At 32.0% G+C, this 18,559-nt stretch overlaps 2 protein-coding genes across 2 annotated transcripts; one reads left to right on the top strand and one right to left on the bottom strand.

The window, feature by feature from the left end:
• Positions 1 to 1,594: 1,594 nt before the first annotated feature.
• Positions 1,595 to 9,995, bottom strand: LOC137818113 (uncharacterized). Its single transcript, XM_068621345.1, has 7 exons — positions 9,208 to 9,995; positions 8,066 to 8,212; positions 7,779 to 7,877; positions 6,258 to 6,449; positions 6,023 to 6,142; positions 4,922 to 4,993; positions 1,595 to 2,148 (listed from the first exon to the last, which is right to left on the bottom strand). Exons 1-7 carry the CDS (start codon positions 9,448 to 9,450, stop codon positions 1,921 to 1,923), a joined length of 1,101 nt encoding a protein of 366 aa, XP_068477446.1. The 5' UTR covers positions 9,451 to 9,995; the 3' UTR covers positions 1,595 to 1,920.
• Positions 9,996 to 10,876: 881 nt separating this feature from the next.
• On the top strand, positions 10,877 to 15,203 carry LOC137818112 (uncharacterized). Its single transcript, XM_068621344.1, has 8 exons — positions 10,877 to 11,156; positions 11,348 to 11,403; positions 12,296 to 12,439; positions 14,080 to 14,153; positions 14,295 to 14,349; positions 14,423 to 14,485; positions 14,585 to 14,712; positions 14,894 to 15,203. The coding sequence occupies exons 1-8, from the start codon at positions 11,111 to 11,113 to the stop codon at positions 14,970 to 14,972; spliced, it is 645 nt and encodes a 214-aa protein (XP_068477445.1). The 5' UTR covers positions 10,877 to 11,110; the 3' UTR covers positions 14,973 to 15,203.
• The last annotated feature ends 3,356 nt before the right edge of the window (positions 15,204 to 18,559 follow it).

The raw sequence follows: 18,559 nt of genomic DNA, 5'->3' as shown, positions 1-18,559 counted from the left end.
AGCCGTAGTAGGTCACAAAACAAAAAAAATCCAATTATAATTGTTTACTAAAACAAACCTTAAATGTTTACATTAGTTTTTCAACGCCTTTATTTTATTTTTAATATAAAACATATTTATAAGATTATAAATTTAGAAATATACTCAAAGAACGCTATTACTGTTATTTACATTTCTTCAAGAACGTTCTTTCAGATTTATAAGTTTTTGTTTCAAGAACGTTATTTGAAGTATATAATTTCTTGTTTAAAAAGTTATTTTAACAATTTATTATTTTCTCTCGTTGTTATGATTAATTTTTTGTTTACAGTGTTTATTTTTTTATTGTTATCATTAAGTTTCCTCATATAACTTCTCAACATTTCTTACTTTTAATTTACATAAAAATTAATTTTAACATATAAAAAATATTTTTTTATTTATCTCTTGAAAGTATTTAGAGAAAAAGTTTATCCAAAGGTTCATACATACATTTTATACAAAAAAAAAGAAGGCATCATAATTGCTATTGGAAGTTCCCTTTTTCCTATTTATTTTTTTATATTGTTGCCTCCATTGATGGCACACTAAAAAGTTATGAACACTTTTTAATTTGATTGGTTGAGGAATTGGTAATGGCACACACTTTGTTGAAGAACACTTTACATAAACTATTGTTGCCATTGATGTGTTCGATGCATATGCTTGCTTTGAAAAGATTCCCACCATTGAGGGGAACAATTTTTTAATCCAATACTCTTTAATTTATTGTTTTCCTTATAAAGATAGTAGAATTGAAGAATTAAGAATTACCAATTAAATTCTAAGAATATATAAATCAATTAAATATTATTTCTTACAATTTTTTATTCAATGTTTGAATGTATAAAACGTGCATTAGTTATGTCTTGTTTTGTACGATATTTTGTCATTAAATTAGTCTTGAAGAACTAAATTGCTGCTAACATGTGTTTTTTAAAACTAATTTGATATTAAATGGTAAAGTTTAAAAACCAATTATTCAAGACTAAATTGTATTTTTCTATTTTTCAAAACTACACTGTTTATTTGTTTGCAAATTTAATGACCAAATTGGTCTTTTACCCAAATTTGAAAATAAAAAATTTAGTACAATTAACTATAGAAATGTTATATTACAGAAGAATTTAATGTTTCTAACTAAATCAACTTTCTTAATAGTGTAAATTAATTATAATTGTATTGTATTTACAGATAGACGGAGCAATTCTCAATGGTAATTTTTAAAAATTAAATAAACTTACATTAATAACAAAAATTACTTTAAATACTAATAATTTTTTATCTTATAAAATAATATTTAATTTAATTAATATAATAACTAATTTTATCTCTAAAATGAATTTTTATTTAATGATTTGTTTTTACAGACTGTAGAGTTACTAAATTTAACCTTTCAATTCATTCAACCACAAGCATAAGTAGAATATCGATGGTAAGGTTAAAATGAATTCAAAACATGCCACAGGAGTTCACAGTTTGCTCACTATAATGATGGAGAACTATGCACCATTGAAGTTTTGTTACAGTTTTGCATTGGTGCTGCTACTAGAGATCATATGCTGCAAATTGAGTATAACTTTCTGCAATACCAAATGATTCTTAGAATTGGTTTATCAATTTCTGATGTTCTTCTGCTGTCTCAAGAGAACAAAATAGACACACCAAAATTCATATATTGAAACAGAGATTTCAATAACTATAAGACCAATGACAAATATCAAGAAAATAAAGATCATAAATCCATTATACACGGTTAAACTATTGAAAGAAAATTTGGATAAGGAAGACCCACATATCAGTAAACAAGATCTTGAAGTTGATATCGAACCCTCTTCAAGCCACTGTGCCAAGTCCTGATCTGATTGAGCATGCAAAATAATGATGATAACCCTTCTTGGTTCACATGATCTTCAAAGCAGCCCTTGCCATGGCCAAGGCACCATCAAAGTTTTGGTTTCCACCAATGAATCCACTCATATGCACAAAAACACAGCCTGGAATGCCAACCTCCTTTGAGAGTTCTTCATCCCTTAACCCTCTCCACTGCGAGGGTAGAGCCTTTCGGCTTTCAAAGCTGTCAGGAGATACTGCTACTGCCTGCACTCTCCATTGTTTGCTTCTTTCATCCTGTAAATGACATTGAGAAAGGTGATGCAGAGAAATCAGTAAATGTGTAACAGAACCTAGACCAACCTTAATAAGGCAGTTAGCAAATGACCTTAAGCTCATGGTGATATAGGGAATCAAGTATTCTAAAGAGTATAACCAAAACAATTACAAACCAACATAATTAGAACAGTGACAGTTGACTAAGTTAAAATAGTTGAACAAAAACGCAATTTCACCTATTTTACGAGGAATAATCCATTTATTGTATTCTGATTTTAATTGATTTTCAGTTTCTATGCAAAAACAAATAATAATGTGAAATGTGAAGCTATGTTGTAAGGACCGGACTGGACCAGCCAGTTCTACAGGAAAACTAGTCTAGTGTCCAATCCATTTGAATTATGAAACTGGTTTTGAATTGCACAGGTGAAAAACTGAAAAAACTGGTTCATGACAGTTCAATGAACAACAGTTTTATAAAAAAAAATAGATGTTCTTCGAAATTTTCTTCTGTTCAAGATACTAATTATTTTCAAAAGAATATTGTTGTGTATTGTTAAACCTTCAACCTAAAATATTATGAAATATTTTATATTTATGTGTATTTTGAATGTTAAAAACTTATAAAATGTTATTTTTCAAATATTTTAATTATTAGTATTTATTCAATGAGTGAACCTTGACCCGGTGCCTTGACTAGTTCAATGACCTGTCTGGTTTTCAAAACATAAATGTGAAGAACCTTTCTTACGGGATTTTGAATTAGAGACCATCAATGAAGAAAAAAGAAATAACTTATCCAGTACTAAGATTTGACAATGATTCCAAAATTTCGTTGCTCCATTAGAAAGAAAACTACACACTTATTTGATACTAAAAACCACCACCGGCACAAAACCCACCGCCAGAACTATCAATTCCAACATCGCAAAACTCATCACTCCAACGCTGAGTTGCGTTTTCCAACGCCGATCCGACAAAATCGCACTTTTCGGATGATTGCAGATTGGAGACAAGGACATAGATAGTAAATCGTATACAATGAAAATCGCAATTTTGACTACCATGGTTACTACTACTACTAATTTGCCTTTTATAATTGCTTCCAATGGTTCACAAACACAAGATTTCGACATTGGTACTGCCCAATGTTGTTAAAATCGCGAGTTTACTCGCACGAGTCAGCAAGTTTGGAGGAGAAGCCGAGGTGACTTGGCCGGTGGATCGGGATCGTAGTGTATCCACGCACGGCTAGGTGGATCTCATAATTATTTGGTTAAAAAAAAGACTATAACATTGATGATCTTGCTACTAATGATGAATGGACTGTGGAGGATAATGAAGCAAATTCAAGTTTAGATGCTTCATATGAAGACGTCTTAGTTGAAGTAGGAAAAGTTGAACCTATGGATGATTTGGAGGTTCCTCCAATTGTTGATGATGAAGGTCATTGCAGAGATAACATTAATGAAAATGAAGATCTTGTTGAGGAGGACGATGATTATCCTGCAATTAATATGAAGGATTTCCTTGGATAGTTTAATTGTATTAAACATTTTGTAAACTTATTAGTTGTTTTATGTATGAACCTGTTTTCAGTTGTGTTATGTATTGAATTTATTTTGCATATGTTAGTAACTCTTACTAGTGAAGTTACGATTTTTTATCTCCTTTCCAATCCTCTAAAGATCTTTGAGTTTAACAACATTGATGGATCCCCATAGTCATGTAATAATTTGCAAGTCATCATTGTCCCAAGTTAGTAAATTAGGGTTATCATGAGATATGGTCTCTCCTTTAATATGGTTGAGCCTACTTGTACCCTTCAACGTGCATCTAATAAATTGAGCCCGCTGGATATAATTTTGACCATTAAAACGGCTATCATCAGGCAAATGTGGAAGATCAGCATTGCTTAGTCGAGTTGCCATGACAATAAAAACAAGAGATTCCTTAGCCTTCAAAAAAAGATCAGAGAAAATACCAAAAAACATGTTGTGAACCGTGTTGCTTCAAAGGGGACACACAAACCAAGGCATAAGGGCAAAATAGGGGCAAATCTAAAATCGCCACCTTAGGGCAACTCTGGCAAAGCAAGTGGCAGCAGGAAAGGCTATTGAACGCATCATCACTCGTTGGAAACATGTGGCGCATGAAGTCCACTCACAACGAAAGAAGATACACATGCAAGCAAGTGGCTACTAGGATGGCAGCACGCCTCTGACAACTGATAGATTTGAGGACGACAAATCTCCTGGTGTGATCGTCAATCTAAAAGGAGGCTCTGGTCGCAATGACAATGGCAACAGCCGTGGAAACGGCAATGACAAAGATGGTGGTTGTGAAACTCAAGTTGGGTGCACTTCAGGCAACCCCGATAATCAAGAAATGGGTTCACTTCAACCAACCCTATAAAGAAGAAACTACAACTACGACGAAAATGAAAAATTGCAAAAGTAGAGCCCCCAAAATCGGGAACTCTAATACCAAGTTGAAAAAGATTAACCGTATGAGCAAAAATTATTGACTTGATTCTATGAAACATTGCATCAGCCTCTATTTAGAGAACTCTAATCCTAAAGTAATTATTACAAAGAGATCCCTAGAATCTTCCAACAGAACACTTGTAATTAATTACAATATCCTATTGTAGCTTATCAAAAAATATTTTCTCTTGGATCAACATTTACCAATCAGTCTATAAGGTAAACAACCACCAGACGTTATTGAGGCTCAATGAGGACTATAAACATAGAATACAACCCTAGAGAAAATGAAAATAAACAAATACCTGATACAGAACATATTTGATTGGAGGGTCAATTTTCAACTCCCCCTCAAGCTCGAATAAGTGAAGCTTCCACTGCAGAAAACAAAACACAAGTTAATAATCTCTTAATACTGTGGTAATAGTACCATGTAGCTAATACCAGGGAAAATAAAAAACGGGAGGAATTGTGGTATTTTCATAAGACAGATATAACTAAACATTGGCCAAAAATGACCATTCTAAACCATAAGCAGCAGCCTATTGATGGTTGTTCTATGATTGGATGAAAAAGAATCAGAAGCTGAATGTCTCCTGACACCATACTGAACCAGAGAATACAGAAAAATATGTATTCTTATTAACAATTGAATGAATGGAAGACTCCAGACTGAAAAACAATGATACAATGCTCTGGACTATATACACATATATATAGAAATAAAGCTGTATCAGACTTAGCTGATACAGTTAATACAGCTGTATGAAATTATAATATTGAACAGAAATATAATAGGAAAGCAAGCCAAAATAGTCAGTTCAACGTACTAACACAGATGTGACACAACAGCTATGATCACACCACCAAGGATTTGTTTTGCCCCAAAACTACTAGTGTTGTTAGGGTACAAATCACACAACGCTGGATTAAACTCACAGAAAACTGCTAGGGAGTAGAAAAGAAGTATAGCCAGCCAAAGGAACTAAGAAATATAAGCTCGTATCTAAACTTATTTGATCAAAAGGTTATCATATCCTGCTTCCACTGATCATTTTTACTTGCATGATAAGAAAATTAGATCTTTCTTCATCAAGAAATGTTGAGGTCTTGAAGATGCCCAGATAAATATACATTCAAGGATCAAATAATCATTTTCAGCATTAACATATTCAATAAATAAGAAATTATGTTCGTGAAATGCATAATAGTTAGTTTTAGCATAAAAACTTATGAGATGCTCTAGTCTATATGTCAACATACATGTTCAAAACTGTTGTCAACATACATGTCCAAGAATCAAATCATTATTTCTTAATATAGCACAGCTGAATAGGAATAAGTTGAATGAATTAAATTCAAATGTTAAACAAAGTGTTAGAAGAGAGCAAGAATTTTCAACTCACAGGACAAAATTTAGTCAAAACTAGAATTTCTCCACTAGGATCAAAAGTGTGTCTAGCTGCTACAGTCTCCATTACAATTGACCTTGCTGGTAACCACGACTTTACATGAAATCGAACACTCTACAAGTGAAGAGGAGAGCTATCTCAGACGACAAACCAAAATGTAAAACAGGCAAGAAAAATCTTAAACCACGTATTCCTGTTAAACATCAAAAAGAAACTGCATGAGACTCACATCCAGAAACTCACTGCCAGCAAGAGCCATGGCACGTTGAAAGGCCTCATTTTCTTTCGCAGCTGATTGGTCAGGATCTGTCCAATCCAAATTTAGCCTTCCTACTCTTGAGGATAAATGAGTATTATTCACATACTTTGGAGGCTGATCTGTATCATATCGATTGATTCCATTGTCTATAGCATCAATTGCCTGATATAATTAAACAAATATCACTAATATCATAAACATGTACAATTAGAAACATGCTGTGTTTCACTGATAATCCACTTTGGATCGACTAACTAACCCCAAATGCACCATTAATCCCACACAACATCCTCCAGGCATTTATCAAATTAACCCAAGAACAAGTGATTCATAGTTAATGTCCCAAAACATAAGTCAACCAAAGTCCTCTTACAACCAAGTCATTAGGTAATGAATATCAAATAGGGAAAACTGGTCTAAGGCACGAATGTACAGTTTCCAGACTATATACCTCTATCAAAGAAACAAAAACTCGTAGCAGAAGCCATAGAAGTTAGTAAGGCATTGGACCACCCACGGACCAATCATTTGGAAAGTCTATTATGGGAAATATAGGACCTAGATTTAATTATTACAGCACTTCTACTGTATATGAAACATAAAAGGCTCCATGTAAATATTGACATATTTCAACAAAGAAAAGTAGAAACATGCATTCCAAAACTACACCATAATCTTGATATAATTGAGTTATGGTGCAAAATTGAAACCATCTAGTTACTTGATATTATTTGTCCTTCCATTTCCATTGTTGGAGATCTCACATCGACTAAATATATGATCAAATTATACTATATAAATGGGTGCAAACCTCATCTTTCAAAGCCGGTTTTGTGAGGTTAAGTTAGGTTTAAAGTCCACTTTCTAACATGCATCATGCCAAATTCAAAACTAAATTGGAAATACTAACTATTGCAGTGCAAGATAAAAATAAAGAATGTTTGATTACTAGACCTCAATTAGAAATGTTTACACCAGGATAAATAAGAATGGACCCAAGGAATCAAGATCAGCCTTATCCTATCAAAGTCAGTTAACTACCTAGGTTGCTAGACATATAGACAAAGAATGTAAAGGGAGTCAGTTGGTTATTTATTTAAGCTCTCAAATCCCTCAAGCCCTATTTCTCTCCACATAGTTTCCCTGATCTAGAGGAGTCTGTTCAATAATTTTTCCCCTTCTGGTAGTTCCTATTCTATTAAAATGTATTTCTCTCCACATAGTTTCCCTGATCTAGAGGAGTCTGTTCAATAATTTTTCCCCTTCTGGTAGCTCCTATTCTATTAAAAAGTATCTATCAGGATGTTTGATTCCTCTCAGCATCCATTTTCCAGATAAACTCTCCTCAATCCCCTTAACCGATATTTGTGCTCAGTTTGAAGAACATAATAATTAAAATGAACCAGTACATAAAAGAATTAAATCAAGCAAGTTCATATAAAGTACCCATGGAGACAGGAAGACTGGAAAAATATAAAAAAAAAATATTACCTCCATGAAGCTCTTGTAAACAGCCAAATATATGTGATGGACATCTTTGTGTTCCTCGTCTACCTTGAGTTCTTTGGCTATAATCTCCTTTCCAAAATGCTAGACAGAAAACACAAGCTAAATATAATTATCAACGTATATTCACTTTTAGAATAAAATTTTCCACAGACAATTTGACCTTGTACCAAAAAAGAGGAGTACACCGCTGTGCAATTGAAGTAAATGACACAAACAAGAAGTGTTAATAAAACCATGACCAAAATAGGTAGTTTAGATGAAAATTTTACCTTATAAACAAGACCAGCACTGCTCAATTTAGTGGAGAAACCATGCCCAAAAACTTCTTCAAAACCCTTCTGATGATGATCATACCGATCTCGGGAAGGGTCATAGACTCCCCCAACATCAAGAACAGCATCAAGAGCCTCCAACACCTACAAATCCAAACTTTAATTTACACAAAAACTTCAAACAGATAATATGCCACAAACTTCCACTCCATTCATCTGCTAAAGTCTACACCTAAACACATAGAGCAACAACCAAAAACCAACACCAGTGCAACAATAAAAACTTAACACATATTCCCTACTAAATTTCCGCTGCCCCTCCCACGCTTGCTTCACTGACTACAATTTTATATAAAGAAAAGTCCCCCTAACAAATCAAAAATCCTGCGACTCAAAAGGCAACACAAACGGTTAAAGAAATCATAATACTGAGACTGGTGAAATTACTATATGTTTTACTGCTTTATTATTAGCTTATTTTACATTCACACATTTTCAACAACTGTTGAAAATTTTCATTTTGGCTTTACTTTTTAGCCACTAGCTGATGTGGGAATAGGTAGTGGAGAGTTTGTTCTTTTCTAATTGTATTTGTAACAAACTTAAATTCATGCTATATAGCTAGCTGGCCTTGGGTATAATGGGGTGCCTAAATCCCACATAGTACCAGGTTCAACAGAGTATGTAAATGTTTGGTTCTACTCCCATAATAGCTAGCTTTTGAGGGTGGATTGACTAATTACTTGGGTACTTATCAAAGTATATCTAAACAAATAAATGTTTTTTCATTACTCAGACCTCCCCCTAAAAAAAGAAACAAACTCTGTCATCAATCAAAAACCTAATTAAAGTTTTTCGGAAACAAATAAAAAAAATAAAAAGATGCAATCACCCAAGGGGTTAAAACCATATTTTCCCATTAACCAAACCTCTACCCACCCAGAAAAGCTACATTTTCTAATCAACCAAAAATAAAAAGTCATATTTCCCCAGACCAAATAAAAAAAAAAAAAAACAGATTTTCCACAAACCAACCCCCAAAATATCACACTAACTCATCAACAAAACAAAAAAACATCATAATTTTCACCAACCAAGCAAAAAACAACAAAGAAAAAGTGAGAGGAGATGAACCCAACCAGAGGGTCTCGGGAGCGAACGATTTCGGCGTTGTTGAATTTGTGAGTGAGGCGAATCATGAAGCAGCCAAGGGCCTCGTCGCAGTGAAAGCTTCCATTGTGAGTGCCCACGCGCTTCAGAGACGCGTGAACAGGAGAGCCAGAAGAGAAGGAGAGTGATGGTTGGTTTGCCATGAGAAGAAATGGAAGAGTGAGTTTGAGAAAATGGGATTTGAGAAATGGTTTTGTGGTGACAGCCCACATGCCACTTTCTTCCAACACTCACTCTTCTTCCATTCTAACACAAAACCCTCTTTTGAGCATTTTCTAGGGTTTAACCAATGTCTTCACAAATTCTTTTTTCCTTCATTTTTTTTATCAAAATTTTATTAAGTTTTCTTTCCTTATACAATTTATTAAATTACGTACTAATTTTGATTTGTGAAAAAAAATTATCTAAAATATTCATAAAATCAAACATTTACTTTAGTAATTTATATAAGTTTATTAAATATTATAGTGTAATATTGGAATGAAACTTTAATTTTAAGTAGTATATAATATGTATAGTACTGTATTTAAGTTTTTTAATATCATCCTTCTTAGATGTTCTCAATGAAATTATTGTTCTTACAACAAAGACCAAAAACACTCAAATAAGTTGATAAGACTAGCTTCTTCAACTGATATTTCGGTTTTGAGCTTTAGGTTTCTCTTTAGGTTGGGTTTTGGACTTCTCTTCAGGTAGGGCTCTTGGCTTCTCTTCAGGTAGGACCCTCGACTTCTTCTTCTCAGGGATGGGTGTGTACCTGCAAGGTGTTCCGATGCCAAAGTCAAAAATTGTTTTATGTTCATCAGACTAAAATCACTCTTACTTACCTCTTGTCTTAATCCTCTATTTATAAGGTTTTCTTATTGGACTTATGTCTCACTTGGATCTTTCTTTCTGCACCACTCTATTATTTTACACACTCATTAATTTGGACTCTTATTGAATTGAATAGTGATTATATATATATTTTTATCGACCCTACTAGTACAGTTATATTTTCATAATAATTTAAAGATAATTTTATAAATTAATATTAAATATAAAACGATTTTCTTAAACTATTGTATATTTTTTAAAACAACATTAATTATAATATTTATCTCTTGTTCTTCTAACTATATTTTGCTTTTAACTTTATAAATTGTGATTTGCAATATTCACCATAATTAAATGTTAAATCCACCTATACAATTTTGATAAAATCTATTAGTTTTATGATATTAATTGAGTTCAATCTTAATACTAATAGTGAGATTTCGTACCTATAAAGATGTTGGTAAAAATATGATAACTAATTTATTGTATGATTATTTTTTGTCTTTATATTTAGGATTAATATTTAATTTATTATTCTAATTTTTAGAAAGATCAGTTTGTTTCTAAAGGTTTTTAAAATGTATGCAATCTTATCTTCATTGTTAAATTTTCATTAACGATGTTAACTATTGATGATGTGACACACAAAATTGAACACGTGAGAAGTGTAAAGTGAGACATTAAGATTAGAATTTGCTATATTTTTTTTTTATGTATTTTGGGATTGGTTTTATAATATTCAAACCCCAAACAAAATGCTATGGAAATTCTATTTTGCAAATTTAATTATAGAAATTATATTCTGAAAATTCTAAAAAGCTTGTCCAGAATATTTTCAAAATAGATAATATGGAAGTGAATTTTATAAAAGGTGAAATGGTTATTTTCAAAGGTATGGGGGTGCAGCTAGAAATTATGGGGTTGGAGAAAGAAAACATTTTCTACCTCACTTCAGATGCAAAAACCAGAGAGAAAGAGTGCCATGGCTCAGATTGAAGTTGAAACGTTTGAATGTGATCTAATTGGCACACTCAGCAATCTCTGCATCCAATAAACATGCCGGTCAGAGTACTGGAGAACACCGCACCTTCTCAGGTTTCAGGTAACACAAGAACCACAATTTTTCATATCTTCCTGCAATCTGTTTTTTTCTATCTGAATTTACAACTTTTTGGGGAAAAATGTTTTTGTTTTCTTATTATTATTGTTATTATTATTGTTGATGATGATGTTGCTGTCGTCGATGTGATAAGCCCTTAACGTGTTCAGTTTGGTTTGATTGTGTTGTGTTAGGTACAAATTCGGGAGGGAGTTCAAGCCAAACTTGTAGTCTTCTAGGCGTGGGGCAGGTACTCTCTCCTTTAAAAAAATTTGTTGAAAAATAATTCTGGTTCTTCAAATCAGTAATTCGGTTTGGGATTAGCAACTAGAAATTGGGGCTCTTTGTCTCAGGGAACATGGAATGTCTAGAGATAACATGAAAATTTGCATTTTTTAATGTATAATTTATTTGTTGGAATAATCATTTGGGTCTTGGGTGCTGATCAAAGGGTAATTGTTTTTTAATGTACCTCTGGTGATGGAATTCAAGGGGTAAATCTGGTTGAGCTTTAATTGAATGTCATGGTAATGGTGGTAGAGTTTTGTTTGTGCATTTGGTGATTCTAGCTATTGGAAGATTGATTTATTTTTTAGCTACGGGTGGGAAAGAAAATTACTTTGAATTCTATTGTATTACATGGTAGTGTGAGTTTATGAGGGTAAGGAATCAGGCATGTGGGTATACATGAAAAAAAGATTATATAATTTTTATTCTCAGTGATGTTTTCACCCAAATTCTTATAAAACTCAAAATATAAAAGATGAAAATGTGTTCTGAGGTATTATACTTCATTAACCTTTTTGCACTTATATCTAGAAATACTTTTTCAATGAATCTCAAACAACACTATAAAAGGAACATTTACTGCCTGTGACTGGAACAAAGGAATTAGTGAGTAGTTTTTTCATGATCTGCAACTGCAACTCTGCATTGCCGTCCAGCAGAGACTTGTCAGTTTCATGGTCTGTATCTATGTATAAACTTTTCTGGTTGTTGCACCCACACTTCATAGTCATAGAGAACACGATTTCAACTTTCCACTCAATTAGATTTCACATCTTTGTCTTTCAGCCAGTATATCTTACTATAAGCTCAGACTTCAAAGTTATAGCATATACTCAAGGTGTTTGAATTTACAGGCCTTTTCTGGCACCCAGAATGTTTCAAGTGTACAAAAGGATGAAGCATGGAGAGTAAATGTCCGTATACAAGGATGTGACCTTGAACATGGGTATTTGTGTGGCACCATGGAAGCCCTTAATGTTCCTATGGCAGATACACCAGTAAGCATTTCCTTGATTGTCTCTCTTAAAAGTGAAACAGAAAAGCAACCATTTTTCTCCTTTTAGAAAGTATGCATGTTTTAAATTTTTGATAGCTTAATTTGAACTATTCGTTTTTGTTAAACGTTAATCACTGTTTTGTTGTGAATTGAATTTATAGATTTAGGGCAATATTTATCTGTAATTCATTTTCTTTATCAGAATAACCAATCTGTTTTATTTTTTTTACTCAACAATCAGTTCACATAAAAGCATAAATTATATTTGTTCAGCTTCCATTTAGTGGAATATAGCGTTTTTTGTTAAATAGTAAAGTTGTTTACTGGCAATTAGCCATAGTTTTTTTACACAGTACTTATTGATTATTATTTTTCTTTATTAATGATCGTTCTTTACATCTTATATTTCTGCACTGGCCAACGTGAACTGGCCAGAAATTAGTTTCTATGTTTTTGTTCCTTATGTGGATATCATATTTGTTTCATTACAACATGTTTGGTAGGATTTAACTTCGATGCAATTTTAAATCAAGACTTGATGCAAATCCATAAATGGGCGTAGAAACTTTTGATCTTTCACGTTAAGTTTAAGAATCAAGGTCAAACAAACAGTGAAGTATTTCTCTCCATATAGGTTTTCTTAGATATTATATATTTGACCATATGTCTAGTCAATATGGGAACTCCAACAAAATATGCCAATCAAGAAATGAGTTTCGTACCAATTTAGAACAACACATGTTTTGGCCATTTGATAAAAGCAACCCATGGATATGGTTTTTAAATCTTGTAGAAATGAAACAAAATAACAAGGAACCAAAGAAACAAAATGTAAAAGATGGATTGAGATCAAGAAATGAAGAACATGCCATTCGAAATGAGTTTCAAGATAAGTGCAATGGAGAATCACCACTTGAATGTGAAAAAATCAAGATAAGATCTAAAAGAGATAGATTTGTACCTCTAAGAGAAGAAACCTCTCCAAAATGCTCTAGATTTCCATAGAATGTATAAATGAATTGTACAATGGTGTAAGCCTCCTTTTATAATAGGAGATGTCATGAGTTTACGTGTAATATGTAGCCTACATGAGAAGCTACTTGTGTTTGATTGCTAAGCTATGCTATGTTTGCAACCATAAAAGAGTTATTTCTATTCATGCTCTCTTATCCTAAGATAACTCTGCTAATCCTTAGAACCAAACAATGCTTATTTTACATAAATACTAAAAATTGAAAGTCACATTTTTAGAAGACAAAGGAGAATTTCCCATTCTAGTCATGTAACTAGATTTCATGAGCTCATACTAAGATCTCTTGGGGTTCTTTGTACTTGTCATATTTCTTGTGATCCTTCCTTTATCTGTGTCATGTTCTACTTGATTTGTCCTTCTCTGTTCTAGCTCTTGTAGTGACTTCTCTTTGAATGACTTCTTCCTCATCGAGAATACTTTAGCTATATACTTTTTCCTTTTCTAAATAGTCTTGAATGGTGTCTATATTATGTAAATCAACCAATTTTTCACTTTTCAGTTTTTTCATTATACATCCATCCATCCATGTTGTCTTTTCTTAGAGGTATTTTTTCGAAAGAAAAAAAAATCACCAAGCATTCACTTTATCTTTTAATGATTTGTTTCAGGTAGTAACATTTTGGGAAGGGGAGATTGTTGATACCAAGAATTATACTTTCTTCACTGGCAAATGGGAGGCAACGTATGTTATTATGCAATCAACTCTTAAACCAAGATGGAGCTTAACTTCGACAATACTAATAATGTCCATGCATTAGTGTGGACAACTCTATGTTTCGATTAACTTGTGTTTGTTTTATTTTTCTGTTCTAATTTTTTTCAGACCTGAGGATGATATAAGGCACTGGTCTAAATTTCCATCCTTTTCTCCCTTATTGGTAACAATTTAGTTTTGGAAAAATGTATAAGATGCACCACATGCACTATTTCTAATGTACTTTGACTTTCTAGGGCCAAGTGGAGGTTGATGGTGGCAAGTCTTTGGACCTGAGCAACTACCCTTACATATTCATGGTAGATTGATCTTCCCCAACAGAACATGATAATGTTGAAAAACGTAATTTATCTGAAATGAGAAACTTTACATATTGCACACTAAATTATTTGTTGCAGAGATGGAAGGAGCAATACTTTGTGAACGTTGGAACTGACTGTGGATTAACTATAGCCGGATTTTACTACATTTGTTTCTCTTGCAGTGATGGCTCTATCAGTGGATTCTATTATGATCCCAATAGCAGGTGCTCTTCTCTTCTGTTTCCTATTGGGTTATTGTGCTCCCAGTTTTTCAACCTGAACTTAAACAAACTTCTTAGTCTTATGCATGTGCCTATCATATCAATTACAATTTTTTTATCACCTCTCATATTTTTATTGTATCTTTAGATAGTTTTTGACATGAAACTCACGGACCCTTTGCAGCCCTTACCAGAAGCTTGAGTTGAAATCCACAAATGATGGAAGATCAGGTTTCAGTTTTTCATCATATGAGTTACAATAGATTGTAAGACGTGTATGGTGTCAAGATTCATCATCTAATTGTCAGTATTGTATATGCATGGGAACATTTGGAAAATTCTGAGTATATTGTTGTTAGTACCAGTGTTGCTAAGCCCCCATTTTATGTTGTGATCACACCAGTGACTTCAGGGTTCATCACATGACTAGATTTTGGTAGTTTCAAACCATTATACATATATGCAACTTGTACGATGTGTTTGTTTTATACAAATTGAACTTCCTGAGGCATGTTGAATGTGAATCTTCCTCTCACAATAGATTCACGTTCATCACTTCAGCAGGTTGAATGGGAAGGCAAACACACCTTGTAGATAGTAGCTTATTATGGCTAATGTTTTGCACATGAATCATGATATGTAATAAAATTTCGGACAAGGAAATACATTTTGAATTTCATAATCTAGAAATGTAGTCGAGATAAATGCATTTAAGATTGTATAATTTGGAATATATTTGATAATGTATTCTGAATTGCATAATACAAAAATTTATTCCAAATTATATAATCTAAAATGCATGTATGAATTATGCAATCTAAAAGGTATTTCGTACCGTATAATTAGAAATATATTTTTAGATCTAAATTTTTTTTTTAAATTGTACAATTAGAATATGATTTATCATAGTATAATTTAAAATGTCTTTTTTTAATTTTGAATTGTATAATTTAAAATGCATTTTTAATATACAATCCAAAACATATTTTTAATTATTTTAGACAGTATTTTTTAATTATATCAGACAATACTTTTGGCCTATGGGCAATTTTTGACTTTTTGATGCATATTTTTTCGAAAAAGAAAGAATTAGACTAATTTTGTACAAATTGTAATTTATGTTATAAGTTCTAAAACTTTCTTATTGGTGAGTCACAGAAGATGAACTTATTAAAGTAATTAAGAGAATTATTAAATTTCATTAATATGAAAAATAAAATTAACCTGAAGGGAAAAATAAATAAAGGTGATCAAGTATAAAATATATATGCTCCTAAGAAAAAAAAAACTAAACGCTTGTCATTTCAAACACAACTAATTAACAATTTAATATTCTTTCTACCTCTCTTTCTTTACATATTTACATTACTTATCATCCATCATCTATGTAGCATACAACACAAAAATACGTATAATTTTCAAAATGTAGAATACAAATACACATATTTATATATTATATAATTATAAATTATATAAATTGACAATAAAGATTTATGTGCAGTTTCAATTTTTTTTAGCAGAAAGATGTTTTTTTATGGCTAGTTGGAAAGAATTTGTTCCTTATTTTTATAATCATAATAAAAATTTATACAATATATGATTTTTAAAAAAATTAATATACAAGTGTTTTTTAAAATTGTGTTAGATCCGTATTAGAATTGTCAGAAATCAAACAAATATTTTTTGAATTTGACACTTAACTAATAAGTGTCCTACGAGTGTTGTGTCTGATACTATGTCCAACACAAACATGTCATTTAAGAGGAGTTTTCGAGCTTCATAGCTTATTATATATATATATATATATATATATATATATAATTTTCTATTTTTCACTCTTACTTGTCAATTAGTTTCCACCGAACTAGAACAAAAATTAATTAAAAAATTGTAACCATTCAACTTGATAGTGAAAAATATATTTGTATTTGATGAACATATAGACATGCTATCCTGGCTTAGTCAGATATTATTAAAATTGTAAGGAAAAATGCTAATTGAAACAAAAAATCTTCGTAATTATAATAATCGTAAATAATAAAATTGTTTGTTTCTCTCAACATTCAAAATCAAACCATCACAAAACAATCTTCGTAAAACTCCAACTTTTGTCTTTTATCAAATATATTTTTACATTTATTTTTTAATTAAAATTGATTTAAACCAAGGTCATTTCTACACATCTTCAATTCCTGTTATTTTCATAAATAAAAGCACTGCTGTTTTCTAAAAAAATAAGAAAAATATGTTTACTAATATAAAAATAAACTATAACTTTGTCTGTAGTGTCTTTTAATAGTAAATTAAGAAAAAAATATCAAACCTTGGATCTCATCCATGATTTATTTATGGCAAGGTAAATATATTTTTTTTCAAATAAAGAATACAAGTTCAAAAAATATAAAACTCGAGCAAATAATTTAAAGGTTAGTACCGTATAATAAGGCATATATAGTAACTAAAACTTTTTTAAGTCTTAATTTGAAAGAAACTAAAGAACAATATACCTTATTAAAAAAATTATTAAATAGAAATCAATTTAAAAAAAAATTAAATTAAATATTATTTTAGAAACTAACGAATGATTTATAAGAAAATGATAAAAAATGGTAAGAAGAAAAGATGTTTCTTATTCTCTTATGTGTATATTACATCAGTCATGTATAGGAAATATATAGGGAGTTTCTCTCTCCCAAATTACAATCTAATTAGGTAGGATACTAATCATGAGATTCTATAATTATTAAATTAATTGCATATAATTGGGTACAATATCGTCAAATATTGCATACAATAATTGCATATAATTTTATAATTATTATTTCCTTAATACTCCCCTCAAGTTGGTAGGTGAAGATCAAGAACCCCCAACTTGTGTCGTAGCGTCAAAAATCGTTCCTTGCCCAATGCCTTCGTAAAAATATCTGCGAGCTGATACTGTGTCGGTACATATGAAGGACTGATTATCCCAGCTTGTAATTTTTCTCGCACAATGTGGCAGTCTATCTCAATGTGTTTTGTGCGTTCATGAAATACTGGGTTTGCTGCTATATGTAATGCCTCTTGATTGTCACAGAAAAGTTGAACTGGCAAGTTACATGGCACCTTTAAATCCTGCAACAGATATCGCAACCAAACTATCTCCAAACAAGTATTGGCCATTGCGCGGTATTCTGCTTCCGCTGATGATCTTGATACGTTTGTCTGTTTTTTTGACTTCCATGAGATAATAGATGAACCAAGAAAAATGCAATATCCAGATACTGATCTCCGAGTTGTCTGACAACCTCCCCAGTCTGAGTCGCAATAAGCTGTCAATGTCCGATTGTTTTCGGATGGCAATAACAATCCTTGTCCTGGTGATCCTTTGATGTACTTTAGGACTCGAATTGCGGCATCCCAATGAGGTTTCCGTGGATCTTGTATATATTGACTTAGGGTCCGAACCGAAAATGCTATGTCAGGCCGAGTAACCGTGAGGTATATCAGTCGTCCCACGAGTCGCCTGTATTTGACTGGATCCTTTAATAACTCTCCATCGTTTGGTGTGAGTTTTAGGTATTGTTCCATTGGAAATTTGTCTGGACGAGCACCTGTGAGTCCCGTATCCTGCAAAATATCAAGCGCATATTTTCTTTGGGACATGTAAATACCAGCTTTGGAACGGGAAAATTCAATCCCTAGAAAATATTTTAGGTCTCCAAGATCTTTAATGCGAAATTGTTGTAATAAACAATCTTTAACACGCTGAATTTCTGTCAAATCATTTCCTGTCAGAAGAATATCATCCACATAAATCAAAAGGGCAGTAAATGATGAGTTATTTTGTCTTGTGAATAGAGAGTAATCT

The sequence above is a fragment of the Phaseolus vulgaris genome, chromosome 10 (assembly GCF_000499845.2).
Source record: "Phaseolus vulgaris cultivar G19833 chromosome 10, P. vulgaris v2.0, whole genome shotgun sequence".
Lineage (NCBI taxonomy): Eukaryota > Viridiplantae > Streptophyta > Magnoliopsida > Fabales > Fabaceae > Phaseolus > Phaseolus vulgaris.
This window is presented reverse-complemented; position numbering and strand designations above follow the sequence as displayed.

Bases quoted from the DNA above. Each gene is read 5' to 3' on its own strand.
- LOC137818113 (XM_068621345.1), bottom strand. From the start codon at position 9,450: ATGTGGGCTGTCACCACAAAACCATTTCTCAAATCCCATTTTCTCAAA. The intron at 8,213-9,207 runs GTTGGGTTCATC...TTGGATTTGTAG, and splicing joins TTCGCTCCCGAGACCCTCTG to GTGTTGGAGGCTCTTGATGC. The intron at 7,878-8,065 runs GTAAAATTTTCA...TTTTCTGTCTAG, and splicing joins GTGCTGGTCTTGTTTATAAG to CATTTTGGAAAGGAGATTAT.
- LOC137818112 (XM_068621344.1), top strand. From the start codon at position 11,111: ATGCCGGTCAGAGTACTGGAGAACACCGCACCTTCTCAGGTTTCAG. The intron at 11,404-12,295 runs GTACTCTCTCCT...TTGAATTTACAG, and splicing joins GTCTTCTAGGCGTGGGGCAG to GCCTTTTCTGGCACCCAGAA. The intron at 12,440-14,079 runs GTAAGCATTTCC...GATTTGTTTCAG, and splicing joins TTCCTATGGCAGATACACCA to GTAGTAACATTTTGGGAAGG.